The 25,386-nt window shown below is 44.5% G+C and overlaps 1 protein-coding gene across 2 annotated transcripts in view; it reads right to left on the reverse strand.

The window, feature by feature from the left end:
- Positions 1 to 764: 764 nt before the first annotated feature.
- Positions 765 to 25,386, reverse strand: part of PRDM16 (PR/SET domain 16) — a 290,489-nt gene continuing 265,867 nt past the window's right edge. The window contains exons 9-17 of one of the 2 annotated variants that reach the window (XM_035557638.1): positions 22,438 to 23,839; positions 18,592 to 18,679; positions 14,519 to 14,688; positions 12,529 to 12,606; positions 6,347 to 6,516; positions 5,371 to 5,545; positions 3,878 to 4,108; positions 2,776 to 2,950; positions 765 to 899 (exon numbers count right to left, since the gene is read on the reverse strand). In XM_035557638.1, coding sequence (XP_035413531.1) covers positions 765 to 899; positions 2,776 to 2,950; positions 3,878 to 4,108; positions 5,371 to 5,545; positions 6,347 to 6,516; positions 12,529 to 12,606; positions 14,519 to 14,688; positions 18,592 to 18,679; positions 22,438 to 23,839 — 2,624 coding nt within the window. The remainder of the gene's footprint in view (positions 900 to 2,775; positions 2,951 to 3,877; positions 4,109 to 5,370; positions 5,546 to 6,346; positions 6,517 to 12,528; positions 12,607 to 14,518; positions 14,689 to 18,591; positions 18,680 to 22,437; positions 23,840 to 25,386) is intronic. The other variant, XM_035557637.1, reaches the window with a different exon arrangement.

A 25,386-nucleotide genomic window follows, 5' to 3' on the forward strand; every position in this document is an offset into this window, starting at 1 on the left:
CGCAGGCACAGGCAGAAGGGCTTTCAGGGCACAGCCGATGCCTGTGAACCACGTATTTGCATGATACACCAACAACCCAGCCTCAGCAATGCTCCAGGCTGAAGATTTCTCAACCGGGACACCGCATGTAGCGTAGCATGACCACAGGCAGCGTGGCCTCACACTCGAGAAGCTTTGGGCTGTGCCAGTAGGTTTGGTTGGGAACAAAGGATAGGGCATATTTCTGTGGGAGTGCACAAGTTCAGATTCTTTCTGAGGTCAATTAAATTTACCCTTCCCTGGTGTAACTCCAGTGACTCTGTCAGAATTGCACCAGGGACAGGTCCGACCTGGCTCTGTTTTTCCTTGCTATCCCATTATTTGGCTGAGTTGAAGGGATTAAGCTACCGAATGGTTTCAAGATGTGATTTATATGCGGGCTTCACTGGCGCAGTGATACCTTCTCGTAATGTTAGAGGGATCAATATTTGATTGCACTGTTGCAATTCATGTCTTGCTTATGCTATTCCTACAGACTGAAATCCTGGGGCTGCATCAGTTATCCAGTTTTGGAGAGGTTCGTTCTGATAAATTACAAATGAAAACTCTGGACAGGTAAAAATGCAGGACTTGCAGGTCGGATGCGACAGGTTTCTTTCTCAGCCAAAAGTCCAGGCGACTCCTGAGGCCCTCTCATCCATCTTCTGCTCGCTGGGATTTTTGCTAGGATAATTGCAGCACCACCGCCTCCTCGCTGGGACTCTGGCCAGTGCCTTGTTGACCTCTCAGAGGTGGTTGATAGGGTTAAAGGTCCCCGACTCTGAAGCTGCTCCTGCCATGTCCAACCAAGCACCCAGAGAGTTCTGGGAGGACGCGTGGAGGGGAGCGTTCTCAGACAGGGACAGCATCATTGCATAAGCCTGCAGGAGAAGAGAGTAACGCAGGGGACGTGTGAATACGCACGCAGGACAGGCCACAATAACCTGTGCGAAGCACAGCACGACCTCACCAAAACATAAGATTGCCAGCACCCTTTGGCCTGGGCTACGAATCTTGCCAGTGTTTAGGAACACAGGCATGGAAAGCTCGTTGGTATTCCCAGTGCGCTCGTATGTTCTTGTTGGGTCACTGCTGCAGTGAAGCGGTTAAGTGTCTGCTGAGAATTTGCATGGAGACTTGTGTTTGCTACCACAGGACCTGACTGCTTCTCCAACCCAGATGTTCTCCCTCTTCCAAGACTCATACGCCCTTTGCATCCTTTCACAGCCCAAACAAATGTGAAGCCTTGGGTAGGTGATAACCTCACGTACCGGAGGTAAAAGCCTGTGTAACTGCCACCTGTGACATGAAACAGCGGAGGACACAGCTTCCCCCATCCTGCGCCAGCTGGTGCGATGGATGTTCCCACGTGTGAGTGCAGTGGTGGCTGTGCAGCCCTCTCCTTCACACTGAGGCTGCACCCACCCAGGCACAAGCCTTTGCAGGGCAACAGCCAAAGACCACACCTCATCTGGGACACCGGTACAACACTCAGTGCAGTGGGACCCTTAGCAATGCATCTGTGATGGTGACAATGCCAACCGGTCGTCCGACTTGGGCCTCTTCAGGCTGAGAGTCAGACCTACTTGTCAAGTCAACACACCATCTGCTGGAGGCACGTGCTGGAAGAGGTTCAGCTTGGTAGTGCTAAGGACGTGCACGCTTCTCAAACTGTGTAAAAGACAGACAGCTCCCAAGGAGTGCTGTGCTGCTCACACAAACGGTGTTTTACGACTGCATTCCCTGGTTCAAATTGTTTAAATTACTTATTGCCATTTAAGTGTAACCAGGCTTGCACCTCATACAGTATGAGCCTGGTTCAAAAAGCACAGACGAGCATCAGACAGACCTAACGAAGTAGGACGAATTTGAAAGGAGCAAGCTTTCCCAGGTAGTTAGTACATTTGCCATATTAGTAACAGGACACATGTAAGAGTTAGGCAAGTGGCTTGTGCTTTCCTTAGTTTCCCCTGGAAAAAAAGCCATGTCCTGTCCCTTCCCCAGCTTTAGCCCTAGCACCTACTGTGGAGGACAAAACTTCACAAATTCCAGCTGATGATAAATCAAAAATCTGGTTCTGCATGGCGGCTGCATTAAGCTACTGCTTTGCTGGACATTGGGGATAGATTTCAAGACACATTCTGCTGCTTGAAGGTTAGAAAAGGACTCCAGTGCAACAGCTGAGCTTATCCCCCGTATTAAATATCATCAAGCCTCCACTAACATACTTGACACTTGTCAGGATGGACATTATTCACACCCTTTACTTTACACCACGTTCCATAGCTAGGTGCAAAGTGGTTCTCTGAAAGCAGAAGCCCAAATTCCCTACATAGCCAACGATGATAGTTGGGCAGTAATTCCGAGCACCTTTCTTAGAGGCGTACAGTTAGAAGTGTTGAGTGTGAGCTCTCCTGTCCAGCACAGTGAAGCATAAATACATAATAGTCAGAAAAAGACATTTATACAGACAGATAGAAACAGACAGATGCCGCTATCTTTCTCTATAAGCATGTTCTCACAACACAGGCTTAATGATAAATTGACCTGGTGACCTAGAACTGACGCCCACTCCATTTCTTCTCAATTTCTGTACAGTTGCAACAGACACAGTTCCCACACGATTCACTTATTACAGTCAGAATTCCTGCTCACTGGAAGGGGAAAATAAACCTTAGCTAAAGGAGGCCAGCTGCTTGCTAATCCTATAGCACATGCTGGCGGCAAGCTAGATAAAATGTTCTGTCATATACCCACCTGGTTTTTAGCCTGCCTGTACAGAGTCTGTTTTATTGTCTCAGAGTCTAAGGTGGAATTAAACACATCTTTAACTTCAAATGCTTCCTCGGCTGCTTTGCGAAGATCCAGCCCCTTCCCAAAATTCGGCATCTGCTCCAAATCTAACAAGCCGGCTTCGTCCTCCTCAACACACCTGTACCAATGACCAGGGGAAGGGGTTGACCTGTTGTTAGCTCATCTCACCGTTCACAGACCAGCCAATGTGAGTGGTGCTAACCCAGTGCCTGCATGCACATACCATGGGGGTCTCAAAGCCACATGCGTGAGCGGACAGACAGACGAACACAGAAACGACACAAAGTGCAAGGAGTAAAGAAAAAGTGGAGAGCATGACTACGCACGTACAAGCATTAGTGCTATAAATATTTGCAGTTCAGCCTGACTACAGTTCGCTGTGCGGAGGTGTCCAATTGCTGTCCACTCCCCGACATGTCCGACAGTGTGTCCGTGTCCACAGAACACTGCTGCATTCTGAGTTGCAATGAAAATAGCGATGCACTGAGACTAGATAAGATGCTGCTCTTTGCATCACAGGACATTTGTTACGAATATCAAACTGAGGCAGCAAAAGCGATGCTAAGCCTACACCATGTCCAACAAACTAATTTTGAAGGTGTATAGATATGGCTTGACCTCAGGAAGAAAAAATCACTTTTTCCCAGCACTCTGGTGACTTCACTTGAAGTCAACATTTTGCGCAGTACAAATTGGGTTGTATACATATGCCTCTCCCTTTGCCCTGACCAGGGTTTTAGAGACGGACATTATCCACTGAACTGTGGTATGCGGAAAAGGTCTTTTCTGTTTTGGACTAACTCTTTTCCTGTTATTAACTCCTCAAGTCTTGGATATCCATCTTATCACAGATTCTCCTTGCAGTCCACTTGTTTCGTATCCCCCACCATGGTGAAAATGGAATCTTTCAAGTGAATGCTTAAATCAAACTGGAGGTATGATATATGGCTTGAAAAATAAAACAGTAGCACTCGCAATCTACCAGTGACACAGGGTCGGAAGTCTGGCCCACATTTGACTTCTCAAAGGGAACGGCCCACCTCACCTTCGGGTGTGGTCAAAGCTCATGTTGAGAGATGTGGGCTCTTCATCTTCTTCATCCTCATACGCTCCTCGGGGCTCTGTGGTGGGTGATACTGTTTCATCCTGTGACTTCCCTGTCAGGCTGTCGTCGTCTTCCTCTTCCAGTTCTTCATCTTCATCATCCACATCTTCTGTTTTCTCATTTGATAATCCATGACACTGGGAATTGCCATCAATATCCTGGATTTCTGGCCTGAAATATTTGGTCAAGGGGGAAAGAAAAAAAGAAAAAGAAAAGATACCAAATGAGTAAGTCGTGCCTTTTCACTGTAATGTAAGACTTTATTAATTTTATATACGTGTATAATACATGCAAACATATAGAGATGTATCTTTGTGCATACACATATCATTTACACTGCAAGGAAAAGGAAAACAGACATGTTTTAGGCAGTTAAACTTCAGCCTTCACAATTTCTTAACAGCCAATGAGCATGTCAAGTATATACCAACCCAAATGCTTTTTAAACTAGAATTTTGTCTAGTCTGGATTTAAATGATGCTTTTCCATCTCATAATATAACATCTGTGGGACACGGGACTTTCCTCCTCTCTGCTTCTGTATTCTAACAACCTCCCTTTTAGCAACCAGATGCAGGAAGCTTTCTCACAGCATAATCCAACAGCCAGCCTAAATTCTCTCTCACATTACTTTGCTTATTCACACCCAGAGCAGACTCCAAGAGATTAGGAGTTTTAAATTACATTACGAGAATGAGAGTGTGATCAACAGTGCTATGGACTAAGACCCCAGCAGGATGCCACCAAGTGACGTAAGGTAAGTGTAGCATCTTTACCAGAAATTTTATGCCAGCACGTTCCAGACTGCTTACTGTTCCCTACGCGGGTTGTATCATTCTGTGGATTTCTCATACTTACATTCTGGACTTACACCTTAATATTGGCATTGAATAGCTATTTGTGAAAGCAAGAGAGCTGCAGGTGTGAGTGTTATTATACATTCAGATTTGCTGAAATCCACAGATACAGACAGATCTGAAACACATTAAAAGACTAGAAAAGCAGGTGCCTCTGATCTTTGACAGAACAGGCCAACTGATTTTATGACAGAAGGTCAACAGATCACTAATGACATTTTTATCTAGTGATGAAATTGCATTTTATGACAACTGTTAGCACTGGAGCTAACTTTGCAGCAATCTGCCTGCCTGCCTTCTGTTAGCACAACCCCATTACTTGTCCCCACCGGTTTCAGCTACATCTCTGAATATTAGCATCTCTCGTGTAAGCCTTCCTAACTTAAATCACTTTCTGAAACGATTTAATACCAGGCTTAGAGCTTAAAGTTGATTGTATTTTCCTTCCAAACTGCTACATTTCTACATTTCTCTCTTTTGAGTGTTTTAAATCACGTACTGCAGGACAGAGGCTGAGACTGGTCTTTTAACCATGTTAACAATACATGTCACCAGGTAATTTTATTTGCTTGTCTACCTTTTATCTGCTAAAGTTGATGCTTGATTCATTTCACTATTTGCAATAAAATTTCTGATTTCAGAGAAATACGAATCCTCTTTTTCATCTAAAAGTGCATGGTTGTCTGACTCCGAGTTTGGGGAAGAGGCACTGGTCCCAAGGTGGTTTGTAATGACTCCAGAGTGCTGGCTCACTGAGTGAGAGAAACAAGAAAAGAGAACAGGAGAAACAATCAGATATTGTCAAAGCTATTATTAAGAGGAAAAATCAAGGAGGAACATTATGCAACAATCCCCTCACTATATATTGAGAATGTAATATTTAAGAGAAATCTCATGGACCAAAGCTGCCAACAGAGGCTCATGTTTTCCAGACTTGAACTACAGAGAGACACATGGATGGTATTTAGCATTTACGGATGGTATATACAAATCAGGAACCACTATCCATTGTATAGCTGTTTGCCTTTGACTTTACCATAAAGCTTTTCCCTTGGCTGAGAGATCACTTAGCTGGCTTCAGCACAGGAATTTCTTCCTCCAGTTTTTCTCTCAGGACAAAGTCTATTTATCTTCTCGAATTTCACATAGAGCTACACATGCATTTCAGGTTGAAAACCCCCGGTAAAGTTTGGTGTGTCTGCAACAACTTTGTACCAAAAGGTCTCATGATGGGAGGTTACGCTCCCCGGACAGCGTCCCCAGGAGGTTAGTGTCATGACTGCTATTTCGTGATCGGAAAAGGGCACACGGACCTGCCGGGAGCGTGGCAGAGCTGAGTACTCTGCATGTGTGCCCGTGTTACCGTGATACTGCAGCTATACGTATCATTGGCTGCATGAGGAGGTGGCATTTGGTTTTTGCTACCTAAGGATGCTCGGCATACAGAAACAGTGCTTTCCATGAAGGCCTCCCCAGGTGACCAGAGAGATGAGACAATGGTGTCTTCTCCCTCCGGCGCCCCAGCAGAACCACCCAGCAATGCCATTTGCTACCTGGAACATTCTCGTGTTCGTGTTTCTTAAGATGTCGGTCCAAGTTGGTCTGCTGCCCAAAGCATCGGTTACACAGGTGGCATTTGAATGGCTTCTCCTTGTTATGGATGTTTCGAACGTGCCGCTGGAGGTTGGAGGAAATGCTGAATGACCTGTCACAGTATTTACACCTGAAAAATAGAAGCAAATGCCAAAGAGTGCAACGTGAGGGGAAAAAAAAAAGAAAAATCTGACTACCAGAAAACCAGAAAATGTTGGTCTATAAATCTTTACTCAGCTGAGGACCTGGAACGCACGAGGCATTAATCATTCCAGACAAATCTAATATTATTGTTACTCAAGGAGCACAAAGAAAGGATTAGGATTAATTAAGAAGTGAGCCGTCCAAACAAATAAGAATTTTAAACAAAATAATTACTTTTCCACACATCAACGTAAAAATAAGAAAGGTGAGCTAATTTATTTCTCATTTTGTAGGGGAAGCAGGTGAAATATGGGGAGAGGAGAAAGAAGACAGAATGAGAAGAAAGAAGGGAGGTTAAAAATATAAAACCATTATTAGCTTGCACATCCCTACACGACACAGTTATCTGGACATACAGACAAACCTAGATTTATTTCTGAAATTCCTTGTGGTACTCAAGATACAGGCAGCAGAACATGCCTTTAAAGGCAATTACGGTTATTATTACAGTACAATAGCTCCCAAGAAATACACTGTAGTTTCCAAACAGGATAAGATTTACTCCTATGTAGCGAATATTTGGTTTCTGATGAAAAAAATGTGCAGCGTAAGGAGCCAAGCCAGAATGTTTAGGGAAGCTGTTGAGTGAAGAAATGTTGTCTCTGAAAAATCCCTCGGCAGGAACCACGGTAGATGTGTTGGAAGCTTGTTCAAAGTTGCCATCCCCTCTCCGGATTCAGATTCCCTCAGAATAAAAGCAAGGCTTTTGTAAACCCCGATGCTGTGAGCTCGGACCTCTGCTCTCCCCCCCAGCGCCGGCACCACTGCAGCCGCTGTACAGAAGAGGGCAGCTTCGAGCCGCAGTGAAAAGTTTCGGGACTAGAGCTACAGAAAATTAATTCTTTGAACCAACCTGAGTCCCTCATTAGGTCTCCCTTTAAATACATCGTTTGTACCTCAACAAAACTGCCTTCCTCATGGCTGTGCTTCCAAAGCCCATGGGAAGCAGAATCCCTTCTCCACTACTGACCTTTGCAAATCTTGCACACTTATGGGACAAAATAAAAACTGTTCACAAGCCCCCGGAATGCCAGAACAAAACCACTTGCTTTAGCTGAACTGCTCTAAGAACAGAATTTGTCCCACTGAGCTGAGCTACCATGTGATAAGGCACAAGGACGGTGGGCATGTTTTAGGAGCGCCATTACTCCACTGCTCGAACAGGGCACACAAGTGTATCCTGGGCTTCTGTCATTCAGGTATGAAGCTAGATTTGTCTTGACAGTAAGGACATGGTATCGTTTTCCTGCAAACACGACAGATTCAAATGCGAGAAGGGGGTGTGAGTGTAAAAAATCTATATTGTGAAACACACACACAATTTCCAGATGTGCTACAGCTGTGATTTTTATTTGGTCTCTAAAACCAAATTGATATTATTTTTGGAAATAGCAGAGATACATTTATGAAACACTCTCTCTCTGAGTATTCATGGATTCCATGTCCACCTCTGAATTTCCTACTGTTAAATCACTGAAAAATATTAAGATATCTCAAATAATGAACCTTTATTAACATAGGAATAAAGGCAAATCTCTTATTAAACCATAGTTTTCTCAAACTTAAAAAGTTTGATTTTTTTTTTTCCAAAAAATGTGAACAGCTACAGAAGACAAGACATTATTTGAACGTCAGCTGGACAAGCAGTTTATATACTGACACGTTAAACATGCATGGACTTCCAGCTCTTACTCTCCCCCTACCTGCTAGCACCCAACGAGTCTGATTTCACGAGTTGCCAGGCTTCTGCAGCTTCTACTGTTCAGCATTTCAGAAAACTGCAATGTGCAAAACAAATACCCAATATCCTTATTCTGTGGGGTTTTCCTAAGCAGCTTTGCACAGCTGATTCTACCAACACTGCACCGCCAGCCCCCTCCTCTCTGCTGATGCTCTGGTCTTCCCTCCCTGCCTGTCCGCACCTCATAAGCAGGAAATATTTCTAGATCAGATCACTGCTGATCCCACCTCGAGACGCACCTTTGCTCACTCCGGGTTGCTCTTCCCATACCCTTCTTACCCCTCTTCCTCAAACCTCCCCTCCTCGGTCCAGCCTCGGCTTTGTGCTGCCGAGGGCCGGGCACGAGGGGAGCATCGGGGCTCCGAGCACGTGCGGCTGCCCCGCGTACCCCGCGCCCATCACTCACGCCGGCAGCTCCAGGGACTTCAAAGGCAGAGCTCACATGAGCAAGGCAAGAGAGATCTGGCCTCCCGTATGTCAATTTATTTAGATGTTCAGGAAGTCTTTGAAAAGTTCCCTTTGACAGGTCCTCGCTCTAACTATGAGCTATGTGGATCCAGGTTCAGATACAGAGAAAGGATAAAGAGCTTGTTAAAAAAATAGAAAACAGAGGGGCATTGGAAAGGAGCAATATCTAACGTCTGAAAGTAAAGGGACGAGGGAGACGTACTGTATTATTTGTGGTCCCAGAGGGGTCGGTACTTGGGTCTCTGCTGGTTTTAATCTAAATAAATGACCCAGACAGAGGAACCAACTTAAATTCAGGGAAGAGGTGAACACAGAGGCAGGAGAAGAATAAAGCTCAAAAGAAGCTGTATTTACTCTGTAAACAGACTGACAAAATGCTAGTAAAATTTCTTGCTTATCAGTTTAAAGTAACACACCAATAGGCTAAAAAAATACAAAGCAGGACTGAAGGATAGCTAAGAAGGAGCCAAAGCTGGAATGCGGGAGCTCTAAGGAACAGCAGACAGGGCGAAGTCAGAGCTGGAGGCAACCTGGATTCTCCGTATGACAAACAATGGGAAGGGGGGAAACAGACAGCAAACAACGTAAGAATGAGTAACTGAGCTAATCACCGTAAGAAAAAGACAGTTTGGTAACACTACAGAAGTGACGGTAAGGCATTTGATAACATACTTCGTGAAGTTTCAATAGCGTGACTGCACTTGCAAAATTAAAAAAATAAAAATATAAAATGTAAAACAGAATTACAGTCACAAAGCATAAAACACATGGACAGTGGCTCTTCCTAAATATCAAGTGCACTTACAGCAGGGATGAATTTAGCCTACATTAAAAAAAAAAGAAAATGAGAGAGAAGAGGTTCATATTGAACTGTGTGCAATCTGAAATGCCAGGGTAGATGTCAGCTTTAGTTGTTAGTTTCAGCTTAATGCAGATAACAGGACACGGGGGCCTAAAAGGAAATTAAAGAAAAACAAATTCAAAACAGACGTCAGGAAGCACATCTTTATAGGAGGAATCACAGCCTTACAGGCAGTGCTTAAGGACTGGGTGTAATTCAAGAATCAATTAGATGGCATCCTGGAGGGAAGGGACATTTGAAACAAGAAAAAAAAAAAGCCCTTCTGAATCGAGTAGCTCTTAGTTGTTCTCAGTCCAAGTTTTATGTAGTTTGTGTGATTCTGTGATTCCAGGGACTGAAAACAAAAACAAGAAGCAAACTCACAGCTACAGTATACCCTTATGTTCATGTGTTCCAAGCATAAGGAGCTTCATTAAAAATCGCCTTGCCTGCATTTTGCTTTGTAACCTCAGAAGGACAACAACCTCCTGCTTTTCACAACTTGAGTCGCCACATAAGTCTGACGTGATCTCACAACAAGCCCGAGTTAGTTTGCATTTCTCTGAAAGACGCAGTTTTAAGCTTGATAGTCCTTTGTACCATTGGGTTTTAAAGTACATATTTTTGAATTTTAGATACGGTATAGAAGAATGAAAAGAATTGTGTCTAATTCTATGGTATAGCGTGTTGTCTTTAAGCCATTTCAAATCATTCTCATTTTTAGAAAGCACAGGTCATTAGCAGTTATTTCTCACTCTCCAAAAAACATGTAGCACTTTCCCTTCTCAATAAGAATTAATCGACCTTCATATTGCTCATTTACTACGTATTCCTACCTTATGCCTAATTAAATAGACAGCTACTAACTTTAAATGACTTTGTAAAAGCCACACCACTTATCAATGACAATCAGGAATCAAAAAAACAAAGCATCTGATTTTCTGGCCTGCATTTTTCTTAATCTATATGTGGACGTTTGGTCAGCGTGTAGGAGATTTATGAACATTTTAATTCATATTTTAACAAACTCCAACACTGACAGAGTCAACAGAAAAAAAAAAACAAAAACACATTTAAACAATCAAATGAAAAGTTATAAGCAAGACATCAATAAAACACTGAAAAATCAGCAAGCTGCTTTTACCTGCATAAGGTTGGCACTTTGAAAACAAGCTTTCAAAGCAATTAATGCTGCTAAAGTTGGAAATCTCAGTTCTCTGAGAGCAAAAGAAAATCAATGATAATTAAGCTCTTCTGTAAATGTAGCACTAACTCTCAGGAGTGCTATTATAATGCAACATTGTCCAGAAGTCAAACCTCTATTGCAAAAAAAAACACACGGGCCATTTTCTGGGAGAAGACCAGATCAAATAAATCTGTATTTTCCTAACCTTTGTTAAGTTGCAGGTCTCCTTTTTTGGAAGAAAACTGGACTAACAATCTCTGAATAATTGGGAGTGAGCATTCTACTCAGACAGGGGTGTATGGTGAATACACAGCGTTCATTCAAGGCATATCAAATAACGCAACTGAAAAATCAGAAGAACAGGGAATGGTTCCAAAATATATGTCTGCTTTGGAGAGGTTTTTTTTTATTATTTTTAATTTACCTAATGTCTACACTCAGAATTCTGTATGGCTCCATATGGAAAAAAAAAATTGACTCTGTACGTACCTGGGATTACAATGTGGGAGAAAGTGGCTTCTTAAGTTAAACTAAGCATAAAAATTTGATATATTTGACCAGATGGCCTTTTGCTGCTCATAAATTTGTTTGTTTCTCTTTATATAATAACTGTTACGTTAGCTTTGTTGTGAACTTACGACTGTGTATGGAAATACCATAACATTAGCTACCAAAAATGAAATTGTTCGAATTGTTACTACTGTTTGACAACATGCAAAACACTTACTCATGTTATGGAAAACACAATGCTTGATTTTCAGTGAGCTCTCTATTCATCATTCGTTCAGTTTTGCTCGTATACTATTCTAAAAAGAAATGAACCTAAGCATATTTTTGGCCAAAGTTTTTTTGAAACTGACTGCAAAACAGTAAGAAAATATTGGGCAGAAATATTCTATGACAAATGACCCTTCATATATATACTCACACTTACATACATTTTCTTGTGAGGTTTATTGAAATCTAAAAGACTCGCTTAAACAGGAGTCCCTTCAGTAGAGCCCAATGCCCAGGCTGGAACGCACTGCCTGCATTTTCTATAAATGTGTCTGTATGTGCCCTTTTTTCTATACGCAACACAAACTGCAGTGTAGAATCAGACTTTTTTGTCCACAACTAGAAGAAAATAGTACAGGCTTCTACCTTAGACACCTAACTAAGTCAAACGGTGTCTGAATTCCCACCCTCTGATCGCTCTTTTTAAACTTTGCCACTTAAGTTGGAACACTACCTAACTTAGATTTTAAAACACATATACCACAGGGCTTTTTTTTTTTTTTTTTTTTCATCTACTACCCCAGGCACCTCTGACATGCATTAGGAAAAGAAAAAAAAAAATCTAGCTAGATCCAGCAGTTAATTTACTGGCAAGCCCTTCAAAACAGCCTGATTTTCAGAGACATTCAGCACCTTCAGCTGTCCTTGAGATGAATGGTTAATGTGAGTGTTAAACAACACTGGAAATCAGACCACTCATTTGCCAGCATACATCTAAATATAAGTTAAGTGTCTATCTTCAAGCTGCCAAGCCTGATTATTTTTGGCTGGTACACATAATATACAGTCCTATGAATCACTGTATGTAATGCTACAGGACTGCAGCATTATGTTGGCACAACTTTATAGAAAGGAAAAAAAAAAACACAGAGTGGTGAATGAGGAGCGTGTTGGGAAAGGGGCAGTATCTGGGGGACAACATCACCTGTAGGGCTGTTCTCCAGTGTGCGTCCGCAGATGTCTTGTCAGATTTGCTGAGCGTGGGAAGATCTTACCACAGTACCTAGACAGTGAAAGCCAAAGTAACCATCAGTGCACGAAAGCTCTGCCACAAGACCAAAATTACAAACACTGTATCACCAGTTGCTATCTCTCTGACTTGTTTTGATACCGTTCCCCAAATTAGAAAATCACTTTGTGCATTTATAACTCTGGGCACATATGTACTGAGGGCAGAAGATGTGGACGCAAGAACTAACAGCATGACGTCCACCTCAGAATAAGAGGATTTACGGTGGTGAGATACTGCTGGAACCCATTTCCATCAGACACAGAACAGCAGTCAATAATGCTGCAACACTGGGAAGGGCAGGAAAAAAAATAAATCAAATGCCTATTATAGGAAGACTTGGGTCAGACCCAAATTCTGACTTAGTAGCTTATTTTGGAGGCCTGGGGAAGTATATAAGAACAAAGAAAGGATACACTGACGCATCCCCAGTATATTCTCCCAGCTTCCAGTAATCTGAAGTTCCAGATCCCTCTGAGCCTAAACTTGAACAGTTGCACTCAACACGGTTTTGCTGAGCTTCTTCCACCTATTTTTCTAAAAAGCTTTGCGAATGCATATAAGCTTTTGATGTCCTCAGCCTCCTACAGCAATGAGTTCCTCGGCTGAATTGTGGTGTGTCCAAAAGAATCTCCTGCTTGTTTGAGCCTGTCACTCGTAACTTCATTTGATACTACCTCATTCCTGCATTAGGACAGAGTGGTTAATCACTGACTGTTCACACTGCGCACCACTTGAGATTTTTATAGATCTCCTTTATATTCTTATTTGGTTGTTTATCACGCAGAATCTACTTGATCATCCCCAGAATTCATAGCATTCGCTTCTAGATAAATGCTGCAGCATTACATTGCTGTTATCAGGATATACTGCTGGGACTCTGACAGTCTGCTTAGAATAAGGAAATGCAGCAATATAAAATAAAATAAGAGAATGAACTGTGATCCATAATAAATCTGAGTCATAGAAAACTCAAAAGGAAGGGAGGTATAAATAAAAACATTAATTGGGAAATAAAATACTCAGGAGGGAAGGTTATGTTCTGTGTCTGTGAAGCCCGATGCTTAATGTTGTAGAAGGAAAATATGGGCAGACTTTCTTAATTTCAGAGGCATTCAGCACCTTCAAATGTCCTTAAAATGAATAGTTAATGGGAGCATTAATCAATAATGAAAATCCAAATGTTAATTTGCTACTGTGCATCTACATATAAGTTTAGTCCCTATTGGAGCTACAAACCTCACATTTCTGAATCCACAACTGAAATTTGAGCCCAGAGCTTTTGAGGCAGTAGAACACAAGAGATGCATCAAACAAAATCTGTACCCACTTACTGCCCCCAAGGAAAAATGAAGCAGGAGCCATCACAAGAACCTCTGGTACTTGCAGGTAAAACCGTGTAAGCAGATACAGATTTCTATTCCCTTGGTGATACGCTCTGATAACTGCAATGGATATGTAAGTATTTCTGCGGGTAAAGTTGTGTCTGAACAGAGAGGCTTACTGCACGCTGTTTTTAAAGTTCCATTTTTTTTTGCATAGCTGAGATTGTAATGCATTTGCACTGGAAACTGTGGCATTTGCTACCACACACAAGAGACTTGGCTTGGAGAACTCTGTTTGCTTGAGAATCTCCAGATCTGTTCTCAAGGTTATTAAAAATTACAAAGAAAATAGAAGATGCTGATTTTCTACCAGACAAAACAAGCTATTTCAGAGCGAATTAGTCATCAGAATGCCCTGTTCTAATTCTGCTGCTTCTTGTTTTTCCTCTCCACCCGTATCCAGACAGTAAGGATGACCATGTGAAGTCGCTCTGTGCCCGATGATGTTGCTGTGATGTTGCTCTGTGCCCCAACACGTTGGGAGAACGCTCCCGCTGCTGCGGTGGTGCCAAGGCCCTTACCTGCAGGTGTAACGCTCCTTGCCCTTGCGCAGGATGGGGTCGGATAGCGTGGGTGGTGGAGATCGGAAGTTGAAAGGGTGATGTGGAAGGGGCTGCAGGGAAGTGCCAGAGTCTGCCTTCATGGCTGCAAAACTCTCCAGTTTCTCTGTCATCGTTTCTATGGCTGACATCTACAAGTACAAGGCAAGACCTCGTGTCATTAAAATCCACAGGAAGAACACTCTCTGATGCATAAAACATGTCTTTTAGCACTGGTATGGTGCTCAGAGCCTGTTGCTGATGTTTGCTCTTATTCGCAGGAGCCAGCAGCACAGCATGAAACGGAGTCACTGAATCCAGCCAGGGAAGAGCGCAGTAGTACATCGGGTTCAGAGGATTCAGAAAAGGTACAGCTGACAAAGCCAGGCTATAAGCATCAGATCGTAGAGATTAGAAAACTTTTTAACCTTCTGCAACGTGCCTGTGTTTACCTACAGCATGTCAAATTAAAAATTGTCTCAGGGTACACTCAGCTTCCCTTTTCCCAGGGATGACACTGAAATTTAGACAACGTGGGCAGCTGCTGAGTGCAGAAGTCACAGCCCAACCCCTCTTCTCCCCCTGACACCACCCAGCCTCGGGGAGCAAGGAGGTTTCATTTCTCACACACACACGTTACGCTCGCTCAGGCTCAGAGGGCGAGCAGCAGCGAGCACGGGGCAGGCAGGCAGGTGGCCCCAGGTGGGAGAGGACAGGGAGCTTTGGGGCAGGAGGCAGAAGGATCCTGGCCAAAGCGCAGCGGGAGAGAGCAGGGGAATGGGCGACTGCTGGCCACGGGGCTGGAGCCTCAGGGAGGAGGCAGCAGCTGGAGCCGTGGGGTGAAGATCAGACTCGGGACGGAGGGTGCCCACAGAGAGTTTGTGTGGCTAAGAGGCCAACATGTTACTTACAGGTAAGAAAGGTTCAGAAGTCAGTAAAGGTGACGGAAGGATGGCCAAATTCCTGGCAGGAGAGGAAATGCCAGCCAAAATAAAACAGAAGTGAGCAGCAGCTGGATGACTTGTGGTTAGGAGGACCACAGTCTGCACAGGGAAAACCTGTCTGCATGGGAGTGGGAGGCAAACAGGCCTGGAGAGGGGACACGAGCACAAGGCTTCTGCACACCCCTCCCAGCTCGAGTTTCTGTGACTCAGCAGAGCCCCGATCGCACACACACACAGGGATTAAACCAGACCAGAAACAGGGAGAAGGGGAAAAACCTGGAAAATGGCAGAAGTGGAAAGCAAAAAAAGAAGAAAGAAGAAGAAAGTCGGTCTGCGTGGAAAGAAAAGGAGACCTAAAAAAAACCAAACCAAAACAAAAGCAACAACAAAAAAACATTTTTACTTTCGTTAAAGCAAAACAGGAAATCCAAATCCAAGAGAGAAAGCAACTCAGAGGACTGCACTAACATCTCCAACGCTCAGTTTTGTGCACTCTCGAGAGCACTTTTGCGATACCCAGCTGAAGCAGGGCTAAAACAAACAAGCAAGCCATAAAGCTGCCTCCTGGCTGCAGCTGACATCACCGGGAGAGGGAGCGAGGGGGCAGTGGGAGCCTGAATGGAGTCAGACAGCGAGCGGGGAGACAGCGAGCGAGCGGAAGGCAGTAGGAAGCCATATATCAAAAGTAGATGCTCTATTGTACAGGAAGGGCTGACCTTTTGCACGTTTACACTTTATTAAACTGGGCTCGGGGGGGAGAAGAGAGCCAAGATATTGTTTAAAATGTATGACTATAAAAAAAAGTTGTCTTAATCACCAAAGAATACATTGTGGAAGGCTGACAACCATTCATAAGCTGTAAAAAAGAGGAGTAGTAAAACCCATTTCTCGATAATAGATCCACAGCCCCTTAGTTGGAGGCTCCCAGCCCATGATAAATAGTAAGTAATACTTAGCGCCAGCCACTTGAAAAGGTTACTTGATCATTTACAGCAAAAGCTCTGCCCCAGCTGCCAGTCATGTAACAAAACCATCACGTTAAAATGCTATCCGGATCTTTCAGAGCTATGCCACTCAGCCCTTTGCTGGAGTACCTGGAGATATCTTTTGTTGTGCCCTGTTCTTTAGGCACTTAGTCAGAGATGTTTGCTGGCTTGATAGCCGTAGGCTTATTTTAAAATTCTAAACACCGGCCATAGCCTCTCCAGTGGTAAAGGCACTTTGCTATTTAGGGAACAACTGCCTGGTTATAATAAAAAAGAAGGGGAGAAGAAAAGAAACTTAACAGGTGAGAAAAGGTTTTCCATTAAGTTATCAAAAAGTTACACCATTTATTTATGTTGTCCAGAGTTTCATTTAAAATAGACAATGTAAGAATAACTCACACCATAGCAGAGGAACTACTGTCAACGACCGGGTAAGAAGTAAAAGTTGCCTGAAATGCATTTTAAGAAAGCAAGCATCTTCCGAACACTCAATCTTTATCACAGTTTTTGGCTTAATCACATCTCACCCAGGGCCCTCTCTGAGATCTGGGGAATTATTCACAGAAGAAAAGACTTAGACCAGACGTGGGCTCTGAGTGAGAGAAACACATGTAGAGGGGGCCTCTAATTCGTCTGCTGTATGGACGTTGGTCCTAACGAAGAAGACAGAAGCAGGAGTCCCTGCAAAGGTGAGTTTTTTTAGGAAAACATCCAGGATAATATTGGATGGGGATCTGGTAAGTAAAAAGCTCATGTATTCTTGAACAAATGACCTGCCCTCATTCACCTTCAGTATTTGAAATATCTGAAATATCAGCTGCTGTCAAGATCGAGTGATCTTTACACAGTAAGCCCTTCATTAAAAATTAGTTATCAGGAAGTTTCAGGCTTGAGTGATTGTAAATTTTAGGCTATTCTGTGTGATAAGCTATTAGAGATAACCAGACCTTCCACATCTTTTCATTGCCATGGGAAGAGGACGTGGTCAGGATTTCGTGAACAATGTTAATAACCTTCCACCCAATGCTTGCTCCTGCTCAGGGTCCGCACGTTTCTCATCGTCTTGTTGGGTTGCTTTGCTGCACTAGCTCCTCCCTGCTATCAGATTCTTTACAGGCAGATATCCCCACTATTCTAACTCACACAAACACAGGATGTTCCTGGCCAGCCTGTCACCATTATCCAGCCTGTATGAAGGAAAAATCAGGGGAAGTTGTTAACCAAACTCTGAGGCTGATGCAAAACAATGAAGAAACTAAGTTTAGCTGTGAAAACAACCAGGATCCAGCTTTCACAAACCTGCAAGTTATTTATCTAAGGTGGGAAACATTATCAGACAAGAACAATGCATGTGAGTATAAAGGAGAGTACAATAATGACCACAGAGCTCAGCTCCCACTAAGTGCTCACGGCAGGAGAGACGGAGGATGGCTGGTGACTGTCACACCGAAAGGCCATCAGGTAGCTTGTGGCAGAACCGACTGCATTATTGTTAGGAAGCAAGGAATAGTAACACCACTCTCACCACGGGAGAGTTTAGCTACCACTTAAAATATAAGGGTTTTTTTGGTGAACTGGGGTTGATTCTCATGAACAGTCTCTGTAGCACTGGACTTAGTTGTGCATTAAGGACCTAGCATGGCTGCACTGTGGGCTGACCCACCACCTTTCGGAGTAGGTAGATTTGGACTCTAATTACCCATCGCCCCACTTTTACACTTTCTGAGTGATGTAAAGGGAGTGTCGGGCAGGTATAAAATGCTACAGCCTAGATGCTAGAGTGTCTTTCTCCACTTTGCACTACTGCAAATGCCTGCACCAGGTGTTTCCAATGAAAAAATTATGTAGGCATTCTGGCATGTGAAAGTTTGGCAGCCTGTACGAGTTGTCCAGACCTTATCCCTGTTCTTCTGTTAATGCAAAAGCAACAGCAAGACATTACTGCCACCATCCTCAAACTAGGTATGAAATTAAAAGTACTTAAAAGTAACCGGTGGAAAATACTGGAGTTTCCATTCAGGCCCTTGGATGAAAAGAATCTGGTGCGAGAGACTTGTTCGTGCTAGCTCCATCTCAAACTTCTTGCAATTCAATCAACGCTGCGTTATAATTTTACTGCTTTTACCTGGGGGTGGAATAGCAGCGGGGAGGGTCGCAGGTACTTCTCCTTGAGGGCACCCACAGGGTCTGTCACCTTCCGCTTCTCCACCCTGCTGGACAACAACACAGAGGGTTACGTACCTTCCAGGGATACAGGCAGGAAAGAAACAGCCAAGTCATTTGCAGAGGTGTTTAAATTAGATAGATGAGGCTATTCTCCTATTGACACAAACGCCTCTCTCCCCCTTCTACTGAATACTACAAACGATGACCCAAACATTACCCCACAAAAGGTACTGGCAGCGATATGAAACTGATCTCCTCCTTTGGGCAGTATTTTTCTGCCACCAGACTGATGGCAAAGAAAACATTTTGCTCTTTCTACACGAGACCTAATGTCTCCGCTACAGTGGTTTATATGCCACTGTGTGAAAAAAAATCACAGCAAAAGCAATGTTTTAGTGGAAGAAGCTCTGGAGTCCACAGCAGGCAGCCGCTGCACAGAAAAAATCTCTCTTTGAGAGTTTGTCTTTATCTTAAGAGTTAACACCGGGCCAGACTTTGCAGCCCCATGTGTGCTGAAATCATTAGGTGTTTCATATTTATTTCCTCCCTTGCAGCTGAGATATAATTTGCATTGAGTTTATTTGGCAAGCGTATGTGGACAACAGTTTAAAAAGTTAGGAACTGGTGGGCGATTTCTGAAGCGAGTCAGGAACCCAGGCTCTTCCCGTGTCGCTGCGGTTCATTCATGTACTGCACGCTCAAGCACTTCACCATGCAGGAACAACCCGAAGGTTAGGCTCTGGTGTTTGAAACGCTGGCTTTGCTTTCAGAAAGTATTCCACTTGCAGGAAAACCATGGTGTGGAATCACCCAAAAAGAGAATCAGGAATGTCCCCTGTGGGAAAGTTGTCTGAAAGCAGCTCCGATAAGTGCAGCTGCATCTTTAAATTACGGGAACGAGTCCATCCCAGCTAAACCAGCAGAAGTCCAATAGTAAGAGTAATTTTAACTACATTAGTCCAGCATAAATGAGAGCAAATTATTTTGCTGCATTTCAGCTGATTGGTGTGTGGATCAAATTACCAAAGAGTTTAAAAGAAGAGTCATGCAGAGTGCTATTTAGTGAACTGCAGTTAATCTGCATTTAATTTTTCTTCGGTAGAAGAAAAGAGAAGAGCTGGATTTGAAATGCAGCCATAATTACTGTGCTTCGGAAGGTACGCGATTTGACGGGCACGACTTTTCCGAAAAACAGCAGCCCGTAAAACAAGACGTAGGAAGTCTCTCCCTGACACGAGGCCCAGCAGCAAAGGGCAGCTCCCAGCACCTCGCCAGCGGAGCTGCGCTGTCCGTGACGTGCCGCAGGGAGCTGTGATGCACGAGGGATGCCTTCGGGACCCCCGTGAGCCAGCCCCACCTGCGTCAGGGACGTAAAGCCCGCGGAGAAGTGATGGCATCCACACAGCCTCCCCATCTCCCAGCAGTGAGAACGCGACAGGAGCACAAGCAGCCCCGTCAGAGCTGAGCTCCGCCGTGGCTCAGGGATTAGGCTGATCTGCCCAGCCAGTGCCTGAGAACGTTACCTTAACAAGGCCGAGCTAAAAACTGCTCTGATTTCAGGCTGTCTGGCTGCATTAAATTATATCACCAGGAGAAAATGTCAAGGATTTAAGTGGCCTTTGGGAGAAAAATGAAGGAGCCAAATGATGTGAGAGAGTCTGATAAAGAGAAGTTTAGAAACAAAATATTTCCATATTTTTTAAGCTGGGACTTGGAAGCTCTGCTGTTTAGCTCATTACATCAGAAGTCTGATTCACAAGCGACTCCACCACTGCCTTTCTATTTTAATGTATTACTAAAACTACATGCATCCCATGGAATGCAACAAATGATGCCCCCATCCTTCACTTCCATCTGTCTTCTGGACCTTTACGGTTTTCCCGAGGCTGCTATTTTAATTGGCAACTGCTTTTTCAGCCCATGTCATTTTAACATTCCTACTGAGAATGCCCAGAGGTGGCAGAATCCTAAGCTAACTCTACGCTTTTGCCTCTCTATCCCATTTATTTTTTCACAGAAGTACTTTTTACAAAAATAAATAGCGGACTATTTGCATCATTACTTATTTTTCCAGGAGGAGATGACCACGATGGGCCCCAGACAGAATACATTACACGTCCCAGGTTGTGATGCAGCGTTTCCATCACAGATGGTAAGCATGTAAGCAACCAACACGGCATCGACCCTGAGAGCGCTGGCAAAGCGAGAGACGCTTTCTTAATAGCAAGCAACAAGGGCTCACTAATCCTCGTCTCAGCTGACAGTTCCTTGGCCCCGTTAGGCATTGACATCATTTTTTCCCACAGTTATCAGGCATACAATAGCAGCAAGGCAGTGACATAGGTGCTGTTCTCCTGGCTTGCTTTTCCACCCAGCAGTGAAGGCCATGCCACCCGTTGTTGCTCGCAGTCCTTTGAACACTCAAGCGAGCCGTCCCGGTGCTGACACAATCGCGCGGTGGTGACGATGAGTCTTTCCAGCGCTAGAAAACACCGGCTTCTGCAGCACTGCCATTAACTTCCCAGCAGTCTGGGCTACCCCTAGGCTCACTGCGCAGCCCTGCAGCACGATATTCACATTTAGCTCGAGGGCAAGCCTTTAACTTGGGCAGGAGCTGACTGCTCCAGCAGGCACTGAGCAGGGGAGCCCTCTGGCCGAACCAGCGTACCAAAATGGGCGGTTATAACGCAGTTCGTGTAGCCTAAGAGAGCGCTAATCGCCACGTTAACAACTAAAGTAAACTGGTTTGGGACACCTCCTCTCGCTGGACTTTGCTAAGAACTAGCAAATGGCGTTTGCTATGTGACAAAGGTGTCTCAGCAGCAGCAGGAAGACAACAGAGGTAGTGCCAGTGCCTGCGGGGGCAATATGCAAACTCACTGATACGCTCACCTTAAAGCTCAAAAGAATTGTACTTTAGAAACAGAATCCATAAACAGCTCTACAACAACAAAAGACCCAAACCTTTCGTTTACATCTTCTGAATTCTTTCTTTCTGGAATTTTAGCTGGCATTTGGATAACTTCATCTACTCTGCTTTACGCATGCCCTCCATGTACGACTTATTCTAGGAGAGACATGACGAATCTGCCTTCCTCAAAAACATCCGCTCAAAGTGAAACTAGAAAAGCCTGGATATCTTCTAAGAAAGGTAATTGCACAAGAAACATTTCTGGGAGAGATCTAGATAACGTGCTACCATGCACTTACTCAGTACTTGTTACTCCAGACTTAAAAATGTTTCAAAAGCCTGGGTCCACAACAGCAGTTCCTATGAACTGAATAATTCCAAGGAATTAGAAAGAAAAAGGGGGGCGGGGAGAAAAAAAGGTGAAGTGGCTCACAAAAGGCCACCAAAGAAGTGAGTGGGAGAGCTGTATTTGCAGGCTCCCAGGGCTCCTGACTCATTCCCAAGCCATGAGAGCCCAGGCTCTGAGGCATCTGAACTCTGCATTCTTATCGAATCAAACCTCTGGAATTTCCCCAGCAGAAGTGCCATCTTAGCGTTGGCTCGTGGGAGAGTCCTTAAATAGGTCAAGTTTCTTCTTTATCAAAATAAAGATGTGTTCTTTATACATATTGATTATGAGTACTCCTTTCAATTATTCAGCCCTTGTGGTTCAGAAAATTCAACGTGCTGTGACAAAGGACAGAGAAGTACTGTCAGGCTGTACTGGTATATCAGCTGTGTCAGATTTTCACTGCTCTTTCTGGATAACCTACATCCAGATCTGCCTCAGGTTGTGATGTCAGCTAGAAAACGAGCTCATTAGAGGAAAAAAATTAAGGCAGGGTATGTTAATACCTGTATATGGGGTCCATGAAAAAGGGTGATGGCTTAGCATAATGCAGGGATGGTTGCTGAGGCAGCTGAGACTGGGAAATCTTGGGTAAGACTTCGCTTGCCATTAGTTTCCTCTCCCCATAAATGTGGTTTTTGCGTGGCTCTCTTCCTCCGTTCTGACTGGCTCGGATGCGGTTGCCAATGCTCAGATCCAGTGGCTGTTCTTCCCCTGAGGATGGGGCTGGCAGGACCTTAGGTGGTGGCAGGATTGGCTTTATCTCTTTTGGCTTTGTGGTGAGATCGAAGGGCGACTCCGAGCTGGTGCTGCCTACCTTGTGGAGGTCCCGGGGTGACTTTGGTTCTGCCTTGACCAGCAAGTTGTGATTGAGGGTCCGCTCCGTGAAAGGGTAGAGGGAATGGGGGAAATTGGGGAGGAACTGAAATGGAAACATGGAATGATACGGGAGTGAACCCATCTTTTTCTCCTGCATCCCCATAAAGCCAGGCCCAAAATATTTCTCTGCAATGGAGGCGATGGCTTTAATAGAGTCATTGGCTGCTCCTGTGGTGGGTAGCAGGTGCTCTTCTGGGGGAGGAAAGAAGGAATGCTGAGAATAGAAGAGAGGGATCTCACTGGTATTGTTGGTGGAGCTTGCAGACACAGAGCTGCTGACAAAGTCTGGTTTGCTCTCAATTTGTTTGCTCTTATCTTTCGTTTTGTCCCTGTCGCTCTCTGCGTCACTGTCCAGGTCAGAGCCGGTGCCAGTGGTGGTATCCAGATCTGTGCCCGTGGTTGTATTGACATCCTCGAAGTCACTGCCGTCGGACATGTCACTGTTCCTGGCTTTTAGCTTCTCCAGGTAGGAGTTTTCCAGGCTGCTTTCACATTTCTCCTCTCCCGAAGTGGCCTGGTTGCTGCTGCTTACTGCAGAAATCAGAGGAAGTGCCGGGTTCCCAAGGGGGCTCGGAAGCTTTGCGTCTTGAGCGTGGTTGAGGGGACTTTTGAGCAGTTGTGTGGGTGGTAACAAGGGGGGCCTGGGGTATAGGGACGGGGGGAAAATCCCTGGGAATCCTGGAGTGAGGGCAGGAAATGCTGGGGGGGCAGGTGAGAATGGAAGACCCCCTGGGTGGGGACGGGATGGAAAATAATCATTAAATCCCAGGCTGGCGTGGTTGAGGTTGGGAGAGGGCTTGGATTTGTCCATCATGGAAGTGGGCGTTAAGGGGAGGCCTGGGGCAAAGATTCCCCCAGGGCTGTAATGGTTCTTGCCCTCGCAGAAGCGCCGGTGTTTGTTGAGAGAGGAGGTAGTGCTGAACATTTGGCCACAGTCCTTGCATTTGATCTGGGTGCGACAGTCCGCGTGCATCCGCTTGTGACGGCAGAGGTTGGAGAACTGCGTGTAGGATTTGTGACAGACCTCACCTAAAGCATCAACAGAAACCAAAAACAAAAGCAATATGAAATTAACAGGAAATTGCACGGAATTCGTTAGGAGCTTCATCAGTGTCCCACACTCCTTTCACCCTGCCCCTAAAATCCTGATTCCCTGGAGACAGAAGAGAGAAAAAGCAGGCTATATGCTGCGTACACTGGTCTGGATCTCTAGAAACCCAGCTTCAAATGTCTTCAGCTGAGGCTTCCCTACATGCCTTTAGGCACAAAGTTTCTTCGTGCTTCAGCTCCCCCTGTACAAAACGAGGCTAAGGAGCCCATCTGGTCTCTCTAGCTTGCAAGGATGTGGGAAAAGCGATCCCCCTCCTTACAGGTCGACAAAGGACGCAGCAACACCAGGGCGCGATCCTGGCTACATTTAGAAAAGGAAGAGGCAGCCCTGGGAATCCTGCTCAAGGGTGCTGGAAGAGATGCTGGGGGGGAGGCTGGAAGACCCCCAGAGCAGCTGGCAGAAAGCAGCGACTCCTCCGGGTCCCAGCCGCTGCCCAGCTGGCACGGGCAGGCTTTGCGGAGGGAATCCTAGAAACACCACCACCGTTCCTTTCAGATAAACCTTCTCGCCAGAGAATCTCTCAAGGAGCTACGCTCTACGGAAATCCGAGGTGACGCGCTACTCCCGCTCAAACGTTGTTAAAATCTATTTACAATAATCGTACATTTTAATGATATCTATTTACGTTAACCAGCCTGCTTTCCCTCCAGTCTTGGCATGGCAGGAAGTACTGAAGGCTGGAGGGAGAAGAACTTGGCCTCGTTTAATCAAATCTACCCTTTCTTTAATGCCATTAATAGTAAGTAACCACTCCATGGGGATGTTCTATAAATACTTTGCCCGCCAGAGCGCAGTTCAGCTAGAAGTGGGGTAGATGTTGTACTCGTTGAATTAGCAGGACACTCCAGCAATGCCAAGTTAATACTACATCTCCGTTCTCTTTAATGACCTGTAAACACAGAGCTTTCACAATGTGAATTTTCACAGCCTCTTTCACCTACAGACTTTGTTGGTGTGAAAGGAACAGAGTAAGAAAAAAAAACCACACCCAGACTTTTTTCTATATATCAAAACACTATAACTTTTTATTATCTAGTGCCTCTTTCAACACAGGAGTAAATCCTACTTCTTAGTGAATTAACACGCTTCTTTCACAGGAGAACTGCTGTTATCACCGCTTTGTAAACATGGAAACTGAGACAAAGAGAGGGAAAGCGTATTGTTCAGGGCTGGGCAGGCAAGGACCTGAGTCCAATTCTCCCAACACCCAGCCCTCCAACGCAGTGAAAAGCAGTCTGTCCGTCCGTCCGTCCTTCGCCCTTCCTTCCTCCCAGCTCTTACTGATAGGTACGCGCAAGCTTGATTTTCCCTCCATTTTTTCTCTAAATTATTCGGATTTACATCGATATTTGAATATCAAAAGACAGCCAAAATATATCACTGGCAGCTCTGAAAATAAAAGGGAAAACCCTTTCAGTAAAATTCAAAGCAAAGATTGCTAAAATTGGACAAAATTGCCATTTCA

This window comes from Cygnus atratus, chromosome 21 (assembly GCF_013377495.2).
Source record: "Cygnus atratus isolate AKBS03 ecotype Queensland, Australia chromosome 21, CAtr_DNAZoo_HiC_assembly, whole genome shotgun sequence".
Lineage (NCBI taxonomy): Eukaryota > Metazoa > Chordata > Aves > Anseriformes > Anatidae > Cygnus > Cygnus atratus.